The sequence below is a fragment of the Rhea americana genome, unplaced genomic scaffold (assembly GCF_003343005.1).
Source record: "Rhea americana isolate MKP2758 unplaced genomic scaffold, rheAme1 scaffold_58, whole genome shotgun sequence".
Classification (NCBI taxonomy): domain Eukaryota; kingdom Metazoa; phylum Chordata; class Aves; order Rheiformes; family Rheidae; genus Rhea; species Rhea americana.
In genome coordinates, this window is record NW_028186734.1 from 2,582,129 (window position 1) to 2,597,888 (window position 15,760).

The 15,760-nt window shown below is 35.0% G+C and overlaps 1 protein-coding gene across 5 annotated transcripts in view; it reads left to right on the forward strand.

The window, feature by feature from the left end:
* Nucleotides 1–15,760, forward strand: part of LPIN2 (lipin 2) — a 47,452-nt gene that overhangs the window by 14,781 nt on the left and 16,911 nt on the right. For 3 of the 5 annotated variants that reach the window (XM_085319344.1, XM_085319343.1, XM_085319345.1), the window contains exons 3-5: nucleotides 3,248–3,343; nucleotides 7,122–7,420; nucleotides 10,971–11,078. In XM_085319344.1, the coding sequence (XP_085175470.1) occupies nucleotides 3,248–3,343; nucleotides 7,122–7,420; nucleotides 10,971–11,078 (503 nt within the window). Of the gene's footprint in view, nucleotides 1–2,519; nucleotides 2,660–3,247; nucleotides 3,344–7,121; nucleotides 7,421–10,970; nucleotides 11,079–15,760 lie in introns of all 5 variants that reach the window. The other 2 variants (XM_085319347.1, XM_085319346.1) reach the window with 2 other exon arrangements.

Sequence of the window (15,760 nt, forward strand, 5' to 3'; positions counted from 1 at the left end):
TCCTTCCTTCTCTACTCCACACATCAAGTTAGCAGACTGATTAAGTACAGAACTGTTTCTCATATAAGCTATGAAGAGCGATAATTTTGGAGTCCAAAACAGAACTTCCTGTGGTAATGTAAGGGCTCTGCAAAGAAGTACTACGAAAGAAAAGCTGTGGTAGCTCTTGATCTGTGAAAAAAGAATAATACAAGTGTATAGACTCCACAGTCTTAAAATATTTACAAGATTATTTATTTTACAGTTCAAATATGTTGGGAAGGAAGTGCTTCATTCCATGTAACTGACCCCTGATATTGCAAGCATCTATTTTTTAGCATGTTTGTGGGACAAATAGAGCATGTCTTAAGAGCTGGTGACCTGTCATAAGTATTACTCCTTATTAACTTCGGGGAAAAAAAAAGCAAAAAAACCTTGGATTAAACTTCATTCATTTGTGGGCTTATTTGAAAGCTAACATGATAAAATTGTTGTCCAGTTGAGGCCAGTCTAAGACTGTGATCTTACCAAAGGGGATTATCCTGCCATCCCTTTTGCATTGGCCTTAGTAGTCACGTATTTATAGGGTAAATTGGATTAGCTTGACTAAAAATGAACCTATTGTGGGTAGGTTGACATTACAGTCAGTGGGGAGTACTGTGTATGGCAGGATTGCCTGTYGGGGCACTGCCAAAAGATGCATTGATTTAAGCAGATCTTAAAATCTCAGGATTATATACTGTTCTTCTAAGAAGTARAAGAACAGTGCAGGCAACTATCCCTACCTTCATATTCTTGTAAAAGAAGAAGAAAGTGCAGCTTGAAGAGCAGTTGTGTTTAGGGCAATTTTTGTTAAGGGTCAACTTAGGTACTGGGAGTTACATACCTTAAGGTTGTAGACTTCACATGGTTACACAGGCTAACAGCAGCATTCCTGTCCTTGTTTGGGTTCTCACTTGCTAGTAGTCTCTTAATGACAATGTTGATCATAAAAAGTTGGGGGGGTTGTTTTGTTTGTTTGTTTTGTTTTGTTTTCCAGTTCTGCAACAGATCACACTAGTAGTTTTTCAGGAAGACACATAAGAAGTAGTACAGTTATGGTTGGAATGTCTAATGATTATGTAAGAAGGAAGATGCTCTTAGAACAGGAGTGATCTGAAACTTCATATTGATAAATGTCTTCAGTAATTTTTGAGAAGCTGAATCAAATAAGAGAGGACTTCAGCTTCTGTATACCTCTACTTCTACCTCAAAATGTCATTGAATAGTATAAACATCTACTCTTTGTATCTGATATTATCAGCTAGTTCTTAGCTTCTCTTAGCTTTTTTTTTTTTTTTTTTTTTTTATGTTAAGTCTTTCAGTAGTTTATTGAATTTTTATTACTGTGTTCTATTCTCTTTTTTTTTTCTGACATATGAAAGGCTAGGGTTAATTGGCAGTCTCAAGATGCGTGGGAATGCAAAATATACATATTTATTTCAACTCTATACTTAAGACATATACTGAAAAGTCCAAAAATCAATGTGAGATATAATTGCTAAAATTAGGGATTTTTGTCTGTCTAAATTGGTATAAAGTAAAGGTTGAAGAGGGAAACACTGAGGTAATATTTTTTGGAAACTCATGTTACTCAACTGGAAATACAAGAATATATTTTAAGAACAAACTATGTTTGATAGTGAAATGAGTATGAAATTCAGATCAATATCATTAGTCTGGAATTTTGGGGAGAAGAAAAAAATATTGTCTTAGGGATTTGTGCATTGTCCACAACCATGTTTGGATATCTGTCTGTAATTTACACCTCCTCTGATTGTGTTTTCTTGGCTAATGSTTTTAATCTTATCAGAGTGAATGAGACTGGGTAGGTAGTGTCTTTCTTTAGCAATCTGGCATTTTTGTTTCTTGGCAGTCCAAGTGCTGGTCTTAAGATTAGTTGTCTTTGCTTTTTTGATTGATCATTCCATATCAAAATACAAACTGATGAGCATTCCAAAAATTAAGATTGAGATGTAATTCTTTCTTTTGCTTGAGATGTAATTCTTTCTTTTGCTTTGGCAGGAAACTGCAACTTGAGTATGTATGTATCAGGTAACTCATAGGAGTTACAGCTTGAGGGCCCCATACATTCAAAATTTCATTTGGTCTCCTTTTGACAAGTGTCTAAACTATACATAGCCTCCCATGACAATGGCATTTTYTACAGCAAGACAAGCTTCTATCTGACAAATATTAAATTATTTTGAATTAGCCAGGCTAAATGTAGATGTACAATACTATTAGATAAGATCCATTGAAAAATAAGTAATTTTATTTGAATATTGAACATGTTCTACTTGAAAATTTTTGGAGTGGAATTTAACTGGAGGTCCAAGATTTTGCCAAGGTGATGAAGTAAAATAGTTTTAATGTGGTGTTTGAAATATGTTTGGTTTTGTTTTATTTCATCTGTATGGGGAAGGATTGTCTCTCCCTCCTGCGCAATTATTTTAAAGTAAAGTATGTTTTATGAGACTAAAAATATTTTTTTGCTCTAGAAAAAACACTGGTTCTAGAAGGGTTGTGGTCCTGTTTCATACCCTCATAAACTCATGAGCAGGAAAATCTGAAACAGCATTAACTGAAATGCAGAAATAACCATGGCAAATCTCTACCTCGCTGAAGCCATACAGTTAAGGTTACTTAAGGTTACTTGTGTGTGTGTGTGTGTGTGTGTGTGTGTGTGTGTAAATATATAGATATATACGTGTGTGTATATATATATGCATATGCATATATATAATCTGCATAAATACATATATAGAGACAGGGAGAGAAACAATACCAGCCTTCAAGAAGCTTCCCGTTTGTCATCTTGAACTTACAGTATTTTGGACTCAGACCAGACCCTAGTTCAGTTTGAGCTTTAAGCATGTTAGCGTGGACAGTCTCATTCATTCATCTTTCTTCTAAAGAAAGAAAGACTAAATCAATAATTATTATTTAGGGTTTTAGCTCTCTAAAGTAGTTGAGCAAGATTCAGTCTTCAGCTGTTTTAAAATTTTCCTTCAATTTTTCAGTTAGGCCCAGAATCTCTTCTCAGAGCCTGGCTTGTTTTGGGGGTAACAAAATAAAGACTATTACAATAGACTTCTTTCAAAAAGCGGAGGGGGAAGAAGTAATGATCATGCAGTGAAATAAAATTTATTATGAAATATAACTGGGTCTCACAGCTAGTACTTTCCCCTCAGATGAATTATTTGCWTTAAATTGTCTCTTTCTGCAGATCGATATAGAAATTAACGGCGATGCTGTTGATCTTCATATGAAACTGGGTGACAATGGAGAAGCTTTCTTTGTACAAGAAACTGAAGAGGAAAATGTAAGGATTTTGTGCTTCATGATAACTACAATGCTATGTTAACAGAGCAATATGTTAAAAATGCTTAATATTGTCAATATTATAACTTTTTTGAAAGTTAGATTTTCTGTGACAGTCTTGCGTCACTCGTACCATGCCAATGTGGTTGGTAGTCTGTAGAATTTTGTTAGTGATTAGTGATAATAAAGTACTGTATTAGAACATTATTTGAAATATTTGCTGAATTTTTATTTACTTTGTTTTAGTATTCTCATTCTTGTTGACTGTAGTTATACATATTGCAGTACCTTATAATAATTTTTTACTATAAGTTCTTACAATGGTGTTACTGACMTCTATACTAATAAAGTCTGTTTAATTTGACACAAATTTTAAAAAAATAATTTTTGGCACAGTTTTTCATTACTTAGAAATGAAACTTTCACCAGTTAACAATAGCTTCTCAAACTTGAGAATTCTTGTAATACCAAAATTAATTTCCCAAGACCTTTTGTGACTGGAAGCTAATGAGACTCAGGAAGAGGGGAATATTGATTCCTTTCTAGTCTGGTATCTTAAGGATAGGGGACCTGTGTAATTGCAGTATTTGTCAGTCCTGAGCTTTACAACTTTTGAATCTGTTGGCTTTTTTTAGCAAGACAGAAGAAGGTTTAAACAGAAAGTTCCAAAAGGTTCAAAGAAAATAATTAGAGGGGAGGTAAAATATCTTGCCTCAGTGAGGGAAAGGATGCAGTGTGAATTCACTCCTGCTATTAGGAACCAGAGTCTTCCATTATGTGAAATCAGCTTGATTTTTTTTTTTCTTTTTTTTTTTTCCTTCTTGGCACTGTTATGGCACTGTTTGTTTACTGTAGGGGAAGGGAGGAAGCAYCCATTTTATAAGCAGTTAGGTTACCATTTAAACTGGAAGAGAAAAAAAGCATTAAGACTAGTATGGTTAATAATAATGGTCTTGGAGAAAGAAATCATAATACTTAAGAGAAATAAAACTTGGGTTCTGTTTTAGCATACACCATGAGTAAAATCAAAACTGAAAGCAGTTCTTTATAGATGCAGATCATGTCAGTCACTGATAAGAATTGATCAGTCTTAAGATTATGGTTTGGTCTTTTTTATCATCATTATTTCRCTCGTTAGAAAGCATAGGTGGAAAACATTACCTTTGTCCCTGGTACAAAGTTTTAAAGAGGCACTTGCTTTGTAAACTTTACTTTCTAACAAGAGTTATCTGGTTATCTGCCTTGTCTGTGTATAATGTGTTCTAGAAAGCTGATAGTTCTTGCTGAAAGTACAGAATGAATTAGCTACAGAGCTGAAGATTGAGTTGATATTTAGTCCCCGCTAGAGACTTTCACTGTGTGTTTCTGCTGCTGATCACATATATCCTTGTGGTCAGTTCTTGAAATTGTGCTTGAATTATAGATACTAAAGTTGTCATCATGGCCTTGAGTTGTTCAGAAAGCTTCTTTCAAGTGGTCTGTCTTTGCTGTTTTCAGGTTTTGACGTCCAGAAGTAATACACACACTCCATGATTATGCAAATCAGAGACTAGTAGCAAGAAGCTTTCSTTTTTGGTGTGATGTGTTGTGCTGAAAAATATATATGAAGCTTTTTATTATTATTATTTTCATCTCRTACAGATACTTTGCATTATACTTTCAGGGCTATTTTAATGTGACTTTCAGAGATTTTTTTCAGTAACTTTTAACTTTTCTTTAGTTTTGCTTCTGTTTCTTGAATTTTGTCTTACTATTCTAGATTATTTATCACCAGTTATATAGAATGGCCACTTTGTAGGAACTTCTGTGCTATCATTTTATTTGAATTTTTTTCACTGTGCAAAATCTTTGTCTTTAGTGCTACATAAGGCTGTATTTTACTCTCCTTTCTCTAATTTTTCTCCATCTTCTAGATAATGAAGCAAAATTTAGTCTGTAACTGTTAACTTCTTGAAAAATTGAATTTAATATTAAACTACTAGCAATTCAAGATCTGAACACATCAAAAGTAGTGTCAGTGCTCTGGCTMTTCYTGACCACTATGTCATTCCAGACTGYTGCAGTAACTAATCTTCTTGATAATAGTGCCTGCAAAGTAAGAGGCATCTTGTATTTACTTCTTATCTTGAAATAGAGCCCTGAACTTTTCCTCCTTCCTCCTTCCCATACAAATTCCATTCTCTAGTCATTTTGTTCCACTTTGTCTTACTCCTTTGCTCCTTTATACAGCATTTTTCTTTCAGTCCAAGTKTCAGTACTGTCTGATTTCTTGTATGATGTATTATGAACACTTGGTGACTTAGAAGTATGGATACTATGGGAGGATAGACAGTGTTCTTGACTATACTTCCTCTAATGTGAAAATAGTTTTATAAACACGGGCTTCTGATCAGTAGAGCTCTTCCTTGATCTGAATCACTGCTTCAGAGGGCAGTAAATTGTAATTAGTTGAAGGGGCTTTTTTCTTTTTTAACTTGAATAAATTATAGTTAGGTCAAATTTTTCTTTTTGAAAGCTAAGTAGTGTGGATGGCATGGATGACAAAACTGAGTGCACCCTCACCAGGTCTGTGGTTAGCATGAAACTAGGAGGAGTGGAAGATAGGCCAGAAGAAAGAGTCACCATACAGAGACAGCTCAACAGACTGGAAGGTTGGACCACCTGGAATTGAACAAGGTTTAACCAAGATAAATGTGAAGTCATGCATCTGGAATGGAGTAATCCCACACAGCAGTGCACTGCCTGGGGGAACTGCAGCTCTATGGAAAAGKCTCTGGGGGTTCTGTGCACAGCAAGCTAAATGTGAGGCAGCGGTGCACTCTTGCAGCAATGCAGACAAATGTGTCCTGGGTTGTATCAGCAGGAGTACAGCCAGCAGACAGAGGGATGTGATTATCCCAGTCTACTCAGCACTTGTTAGGCCAAATCTGAAATACTATCTCCAGTTTTGGTCCTTACAGTTCAAGAGAGACATGTAAAACTGGAGGAAGTCCATTGGAGGGCCACCAAGATGGTTGGTCAGTGTGTTGAAGAAGTCATCATAGGAAGGAAGGTTGTTGGAACTGGGTTTGTTCAGAGAAGAGAAGGCTCAGGGTGATCTAACTGCAGTCTTGCAATACCGAAAAGGTAGTTATAGAGAAGACAGAGGCAGTCTCTTCACAAAGGTGCGCCACAAAAGGACAAAAGGCAATGGGCACAAGGAGAAAATTCCATCTAGTTATTTGAAAAAAAATTTCACCATGATAACAATTAAAYACTGAAATAGGTTGCTCAGAGAAGTAGAAGAATCTCCCTTGCTATAAAATTTCAAGGCTTAAGCTTGATAGTGCCTGGGTAAGCTAATCTAAAGCTCAAGCTCTGCTTTCAACAGAAGGTTGGACCAGATGATCTCCAGATGTCCCCTTCATCCTAAACTTTTCAGTGAGTCTGTGTTTCAAAATAAATACAGAGCACTGAATTTACTTAGCCTGGTGTGCTCTAGGACAAATAATTTCAAAACCATTTTAGTGCACATACCATCACAGGTATATAAGCTTTGCTGCCATGATCAATTGTRTATGTCTCTTAAAACTGTATTAATATAAATACATTAATTTCTTTGGACTTTCTATATTCCCACTCTTGGACTTGGTTCATTTCTGGATATCAGTCTCGTATAGCAYTGGGCGATGGTATGGTCTCATATCTAAATATAGATGAAAAGATTAATCTGTACACCATCCTGTATATACATAACAAATGAAATTAGTCTATTTTTTGTTTACTTGTTTTTTGTTTAGGAAAAAGTTCCTGCATATTTGGCAACTTCTCCAATACCCACTGAAGACCAGTTCTTTAAAGAGACTGACAATCATTTGAAGTCAGGTGAAAATGAGAGGACGTGTCCGAACTCAGAGGTTCCACACTCTGTGGAAGCAGAGACTGTGTTCACCCCAGGTTCTGTGAAAAAGAAAAAAAGAAGAAGAAAGAAATACAAACAAGATAGCAGGAAGGAAGATCAAATCTCTTCTGCTGGGACAGAAGAGATTTTTGAAATGGAAATAAGCTCAGATGATGAGAAAGGTGTTCAGCTACTAAGGTAAACTATCAAATATTTGCTGAGTGCTTTCACTGGTATCGCTGAACCTTTTAAAGAGTGACTTCTGCCTCTCCTCTACACAAATAATGCGTAAATTCCAAAAGGCTGCAGGTAGGCTTTTTCCTTTCGAAATGCAGCCCTCCCACGATACCCCCACCCCCAAACATTATCTTCCATATTGCTATAGAATCTTTCAAATTAGGCTGTATTGGTATGAATCAAATTAAACTCAGTCTGATAAAGAAGTGTAGTCATGGTCTACTGCATGACTGAGCATTAAAAACTTTAAAAAGTAACTTTTCTGATTAAGCAGARTAGTGTCATAGTGTGGTTGGAAAACTATGTAAGCTGCAGTTTGACATGCCCGTAGTGCACTATGTCTGACTTAAGCTTCTTGTTACAGAGAAGTTAACTTTGGTAACTGAAAACTACAGAAATGAACACTCCTTCACATTTGTAGGGACAATTCTTTACATGTTCGTAGTCATATAGAAAAAAAATCCTGTATTTTGAAGCATTATCAGCATAGTGGATCTTGCTGTAAAGTGGYAATAAACTGCAGGAGCTTTATGTTTAATGTGATTGAATTGTGGTTCTGGCAACTTTATCTTGAAAGAAAGTTGTTATTTAAAGACTATTTCAAATGAAATGTAAAACATGCTTTAACTTAGATCTTCCAAATCACATTGAATGATTATATTCCTATGCGAGTAACAGGAGGTTTATAGCAATAAAAGAAAGCTATCAAGCACTTAAATGCATCAAACAAAATCTAAGAAAAGCCTACTCATCAGTTCTCTGTGGAAGTTTCTTAGGCATTTTAACAGAAGAAATAGAGYTGCTTTTTTGGCAAAGCTAACTGCTTTATTGCAGTTTAGTATTACTGCTAAATGTAGTATTATCTGAATACATTCGTTACCTATTCTTGGAATTTAAAGACTGATTTGACAGAAGAGAATAAAGTGCAACTTAAAAGAATCTTTGGTCCCTCAATACGGGTGTTCAGAGAAGTCTCAAATATGCTAAAAAGTACCAGTCAAAAAGGTGAGTGCAACAAAAAACCTTAATTCTAAATATTATCAGAACTATGACCAAGGCAAAAAACAATATCTGGATTTTTAATACTTTTTAGAATATATGTAGCTTTACTAGGCCTCCTTCATTCCTCTTGTCTTTTCACTCTTGTGAAATGTTAAAGAATTGTCATTTTGATATTTTGAATATTCTGTCTATATCTAGTTATTGGTATTTTATTTAGTGTAAGATTTTTTTTCCCCATTTTTCCYTTTCTGGATAAGCATTGTCTTTGCTCGGTCTTCAGTACAAAAACATTAAGACAAAAATAACTTACGAATAWTTTGTCTTAGTGAAGCTAACAAAATTTCCATCAAATATAGGCAGAAAGGAGATACAGCCTGTGAATAGTTTTCATATTCCTTACTAAATAAATTATTACAACTGTACAAACACTTTAGAAATGTCATGCCTGTAACAGCTGCTTTCACCCCATTCAGACTGATCTTCAAGCGTTTATCTTAATTTTAGTAGAGATGAATAAAAATGCGTAGGTTTGATTGAAATATCTGATTTAATCATACCTGAGCAGGCCATATTGTTTCCATAAAGGTTACACTGGTTTTATTGTTTGTGCACTGTAAAATAAAATTTGAAAAGGCTTTTTCTTTATAAACCAGAATATTTTTGTAAACAAACTGCAGTAGAAATGCATTCTCGATTGAAAAGAAAGRTACAGTATTATGATGTAAAAGGAAGATTTTTGTAAGACGCTGAAATGTATATACACACACACRCACTCTTAGCTGTTATTAGATGTGGCTTCAGATTTCAGAGTGTAACTGAGAAAGGAAGATTAATGTTCCCTTTGGGACATTTCAGCCACAGGCACAAGCATGCAATGTCTTACCTAGTTTTATTCTTATAAAGTAGAAAACAGGCTATTTCCTGTTCCTTGGGACAATCCATTTCCAAGTATTAATTAACTTTTTTTAAAAGCATCTTTTATAGCTATATAAACCTTGTATATGTATTTAAATATATTGTATTTATATATATTTATACATATTTATATATACTTATATATCTTGCATCTGTGTTTGTAACCTTAGAGATCAGATTTCCCCACTGAGGGATAAAATCTGGTTGTTTCATTCTTAATGTGAACAGCATTGGTGGCTATTTCCCAGTTATTAAAATTCATTTAGTGCCACCTGTTTGTCATCTTGCCCCCTCTCAAGTCAGAATATTGAGGACCTGTTTCTAATCATCTTCTTGTTTCCTTACTTAATTGTTTCATAACAACATTTGCCTCTCTTTGGGGTACATAGCACTGGACATGCACAAAAATAGTATGAGACTTATTCTTATCGTTGTTAGTTTGGCTTATGAATATGCAGGATGCAAAGTCTCTGCTGCTATCATCTAAGCAAATTTTCCTAAGAATAATGATACTGAATAAGAAGTGGAATATGTGTGTTCCCTTTTTAAGATTCAGTTCTTAACATATAATAATAAACTGTCTTCCAAGTGAAAGATGTGTACAAATAACTACTACAACTCATCCTTAGATCTAAAGAGCTGTATTGAGTAAGTGTGTAAACTCTGAATATTTATGCATTTTAATAGATAATGTTAAAATTTTTTATTTCTTTTATGGATGGAGAAAAGAAGCATTAATATGCCAAAACAAGAGATCTAGTGCAACCATTCTGTTGATGGAATTTTTTTTTTCATAATAGTATCTTACAATAATTTGTATTGCTTTTTGCACTTAAATTCCATGCTTACCTTCCTTGTCTTATATGCAGTGTGGTAGCTATAATGCTCTTAATGGAAAGTCAAAACAGAATATTCCTGAGAATATTCAATTAATTTCAGAAAGCTATAAAAAGATATGAAGTATTTATAATGCAAACATTTAAAAAGGACTTCTGTGTAAAATACAGTGCATGCATACTATTTTTTTTTCCCCTGTTACGGAATATTGAGTAGAGTCCTCAGGCCAAACTAATCTCTATTCAAAAAAGTTACAATACTTTTAGCTACTCATTGTAGTTTAGGTTAATTTGTAAATTTCTGAGTGAATTATGTGGCTTGTTGCTACCCTATTTTCTTACCATTTTTAATTTGTGAATAATGTGTATTGGTAAAATGCATTGTCAAAGCTATTTTTTCTGTTTCACTTTTTTGAAAGTTCTAAATTTTACATCATGCAAATTTGTATGTTCAACTTCAGTTTTGGTAGTATTAACTGGCTGCAGAGGATATCACTTATGCTAGTGTGATTTATCAGTTCAATATTAACTTACTATGTGTCAGAGTAGTAGATTTTTAAGCTCTTGTGATATTTTAACTATTAACAGTAGGGTTTTTGCATATTTTAGGTTGTATAAAGATGCATTACATGTAGTGAGTTATTAATACACCTTTTTCTTTTGATCTTAGATTTTTAATAATAAGTGATTTTTCTAACTGAATTAGCATGTAGATATTCTTAYAGCTAACTTACTTAGTGTCTCGTGTATCTCCACAGAGGATCCTCAAATTCATCACCGAAGGGTGAAGAACAGAAAGAAACTTTGATTTATCACTCGAAGGATCATTACCCCTTGTCTGATGGAGACTGGTCCCCTCTGGAGAAGTAAGCCACTTTGTAATCTGTGGAACTATCAGACACRCCTAACTTTTTGTCATATCAATTGCTGAATTTGCTACTTACTTGGAACTTTTTGTGAACTTTCTACTCTGTTTATATTGCATATATTAAACAAAATCTGTGTCTTTTTTAACAGATGAACAGAACTTTTCTTGCTCAAATTCACTATCAAAGAAACAAAGTACAGTTGATAAGATTTGCTTAAGTTGAGAAAGGCATGGGAAAGCAGATGTATTCCCTATGATTCAGCCTACCATAAACAATGATTGACATGCTATAAAGCAAAAGTATTGAGCATGTAGGTTGGAATTTGCCAGGTAAAATAACTTAAAATTACTCTAGATAAAGCTAGGCCCTGAACTTGAGCCAGTTCAGAACAGAGGATTTGCTAGTTACCAGGATACCAACCCAGATACCAACAGAGATACTAGCAAAAGTAGTAGATTATTGCAGATTCTTACAAATTATATAATGCAACCCTMCAGTCAATTTTCGGTTACAATGACTGGGACACTTCTGTTTATACATTCAAGCGCTTCAATTTATTCTCTTCAAGCTCCTTTATTCAATTGCCGTTCTAAGTTTTTCAAGACTTGGCCTTCAGGAGTTTGGCTTTCACCACTCTAGCATTAATCCATGTCTGTACAAGAAAATATTCTGTCCATGTGACCTAGGACTCGAGCCTTTGCGCTGTCTTTGGAAAGCTACAGTTAGATTTCATACTGTGCCCTTTCCTATGCATTGTGTATAATATAAGTACCTAGCATGAAGCATACTGAGCAACATCTTGGTTCATCTTAACTCTTTGGAGGTTATCTAGTTTTGCTGTTTTTCAGTTTGTCTGGAGACTTTACCTCACAGCGGATTCACAGTGTCACTGAGGATTACTGACCAGCCTTCTGTGATATATAGTTGTTGCATTTTTCCTTCTGTATGCATACTCTTCTGGTATCGAGAATACTCCAAGCTTCAGAATATGTTTTCTGAAGTGCACATAATCTGTCTGTTTCTGGSGTTGCAACTTCAGAACCATCTGAAGGCACCACACCGTCCATGGTGCCTCCTAATTACCCTAGTACATAGTTCATTAATGAGCAGTTGGGAGCACCTGGACAGGAAATCCCATTGTCATCCCTTTTTATATTTTGGGCTCCTCAGCTGTACTCAGTGAGATATAGTCTTCAAGTATTCTCACAAGTCATTCAGAATCATAATTTATGATTAAAAAACATCAGTGTTTGATCCTGAGGATTGACAGGGTGTCATATGGACTATGTCACCTAACCAGTTGTAGCATAGAGCCCTTTGTCAAGGCAGGCTGATATTCCTTCTCAGTGTGTCAAATTGTAACTAACATAGATGAGCAGGTTGTATCTAGGAGACATGATTCATCCCTCCCTCACTTTTGCAGCTGTGAAGCTGTCCTGAGGAATTCACCAATATATTGCCTCTTCCCAAATAYAACAGCATTTTCTGTTTTTTTCCCTTACAGAATAGTGCACTCATCCGAACATTTAGATGCCATCTGAGAGAAATTTGCTTGAGTCCCAGAGCACATCTGCCTTTCTCCCTTCCTGAGCCCTAGCAATGAGATTCCCTGTAGTAACATCAGTGCAAGAAAGGTTCTTTATCTTTGGGGTGTCCTTTTTTGCAGGGAGGAAGAAGGGGAAATGACCATCCAGTTTATTTCTRTCTGGTACCTGATAGATGCCAATTCCAAGTGACCGTCCTTGGAAAGACCCTTAAAGTGAACCATGGGCTGTATCAAAACTTCAGGGACAAATAGTGTAGAGTTCACTTCATTCATCAGATAGAACTTCATCAGAATTTATCTGACTTGGCTGAAAAATGTTTCTGTTGTCATACTTGCAAAACTACTTACCTGRAACTCCATTCATCCCTTCATAAAGGGGTGTCCAGAGTTGATGTGGTACTACAAGTGTCTGTCTTAGAGTGGCCAAGAAACAGTTCAGTGGCATTCTTGTGCCTTAGTGGTTCTGTGATCTCCTGCTGTATAACTGTACCCTTAAAACAAGAGGCTGCAACTTTTGAGTTATGACCAACCACTAACCAGAATTCTTTAAGATATGAAGCTCACATTTATTTACTTCCCATTCTTCTTCCTCTCTTTCCTTCTGAATCTTTCGCAACCATAGAATCAAAACCTCAATACATCAAATATCTGTAAATAAGTAACTCAAGTCTCTGTATTCCTGTTTGAGCCAAAAACCTGAGAAGTGGCAAGAYATGAATGGGTCCTCTGCAAAAGCAAAATTTTTCCACCTCCAAATGACAGGACATTTAAAGTTTTATCTGAATGCATCCTTGACTGTATATGTTGAAGAACTTAGTTTCTAATAAGTAACCATTCCAAACTGTAGAAGAAAATTCTATAGTGGAAGAAGAAAATAAGTGATTTGTTTAAGTAACACAGGAAATCTAGGAGAAAGGTTTGAAGCAAGTCATCTATATTTTAGCTGTAGGATTTCTTTCCTAATTCCAGAAGACTTTTTACATGCTTGAGAGAGAGCAATTTTTTTTTTTTGATAAAAGCTTAATAGGCTTGCTATTGGAGACAGAGAAGATTTGCTATTGCCTTGGAAACAGAGAAGGAATTTTAATTTTTGCACTTCTGAAAGGCTTAATATAGCAACATAGGTAACCTGAATGAGCTGCTAGCTGCTTGTAAATTGTAATATAAACTCAGTATATAGGGGCATAGTATATAGGGGAACTTGGTATATAGGGGCGTATCTTCCTTCATTGCACCTGCTTTACTGTTTTTAAGAAGCAATATTAAACTTTTAACAAGCTTTGTGGTGTTACCCATTCAAGAAATTAAGAGGTCATTAGGAAAGTGCTGAGTTATATTTGAAACTATTTTGTATCTTTGGATTGATACTTTATTGTGGTAACATCCACAGATTTACTAATTTGTCTTGCAGTTTAAGAGTAGGGCCAGATATGTCTGGGAGCCGAGGAATGCATTATCTGGAATGTATTCATGAGTTTAATATTTTCCRTAAAATGTAGGCAGAAAAAATAAGATTTGATGAAGAAATAGCAAAGGGCAGCCACAGGTGTCTTGGCTGCTATCTACCTTAACTGCCACCGTTAATAAAAGGATAGAAGATTTCTCTCTGCACATATACTCATTCATGTTAAAATCCRCATCTCTTCCAAAGCTTCAGTCTTAACTATGACAGGAGATGGTCATGACTTACTCTAAATGGGAAAGTGTTCTGGGCAGGGGGAGGAGGGAATGTTTTGGTCTTGGTTTTTTTTGGTTTTGTCTTTTACACTTGAGGCTGGTCATCTCACTATTCAGAACCGTTGCAGGGAGCCAAGCAAAGATAATAATCCTAAATCTCTTCCATGAGGACAGTTCTATTTGTTTCAAAATACTGCCTTACTAACTAGAATAAAACCTAAAAAAATARCTATTAAGCAATTGTTATCTGATACCATCAATGTTCTTCCTTTTCTAATAGGCAATGTTAGCATGACTAGATCAGTATTGCAGGTATGGGCCTTTTGACTTAAAACTTATCCCTGAAAATGGAAAGCTGTTCCATTTGCTTAAACATACAGGACTTTGGTTCTTAATGCCCTGAGTTATACAGTTCTTTGCAGGTACTGCTAATTATTAAGAATTAGTTTTAGACACAAATTAATATGTCTGCATGGCTGCCAGTTGACTTGTGATTTAGACAGAACACATTGTTTTGCACATAGGAAAAGTAAGTTCGTATTCTTCCTGAAAATAAATTTGCAAATGTATTTTAATTGACATGCTACTGTAAATAAGCGCTTCTAATAATATAGAAAATGTAATTTCTTTAGAAATTGTTAAAGGAAAAATGAGAAAAAATCTCTAAATGGTTCCCTTTTGTATCCCCAATGAAAGCTGGAACTCAGCAGTAAGATAGCAAATCACATCTTGTAGATCTGTTTAAGTTTCCTCCTATCTTGGATTTTCTGATATCTCTCAGATTCACATAAAAATAGACTAGTGRTGTCTTTACTGTTCTGTTCTTACCATTTTTTGGCTGTACCAGCTTTGGAAAGTCTGTAGCTCTGGAGTCTAATCGATATAATCTGGTATGATTGGATTTGCCTACTGTGAGATCTGTTTCTAGTTGCAAAGCTGAGGCCCTACAAACCTCTACAGAGGTTCAGATATGATACTGCATTGAATAATTGTTTCTTTCAGGAATTTAGAAAGAAAAAAATCCTCAGAAGAATTAATTCTAAGAGTTACTGTAAGATTTTTAGTATTATGTGGTGTTTATATATAAATGCACTATGAATGTTAAAGTACAGAAAGGGCAGTATGTCTATGAAGTGAAATATAAATGACCTTTTCATAAAGGATAGACTTGGACCTTTCCCAATGTTAAATATTACTTCCAAGCAACAACCTTTTATGTTCCCTTTAATTCTGTAAGATTGTAAGAGCGGAATGATTTCAAAATAACACTTTTCTAGCATTATGTAAAGTGAATTCGTCTGGCTTGAGTGGTCCCGGCTGAAGCACGTTTCAGACATCCCTCTCTGATTTATGGATACAATATAATCCATAATTACTATGGAAAGAAAAATTAGAATGGAACCTTAAAAGGTCATGTAGTACAAACATATCTGAAGGAAGTTATGTAAAGTAGTGT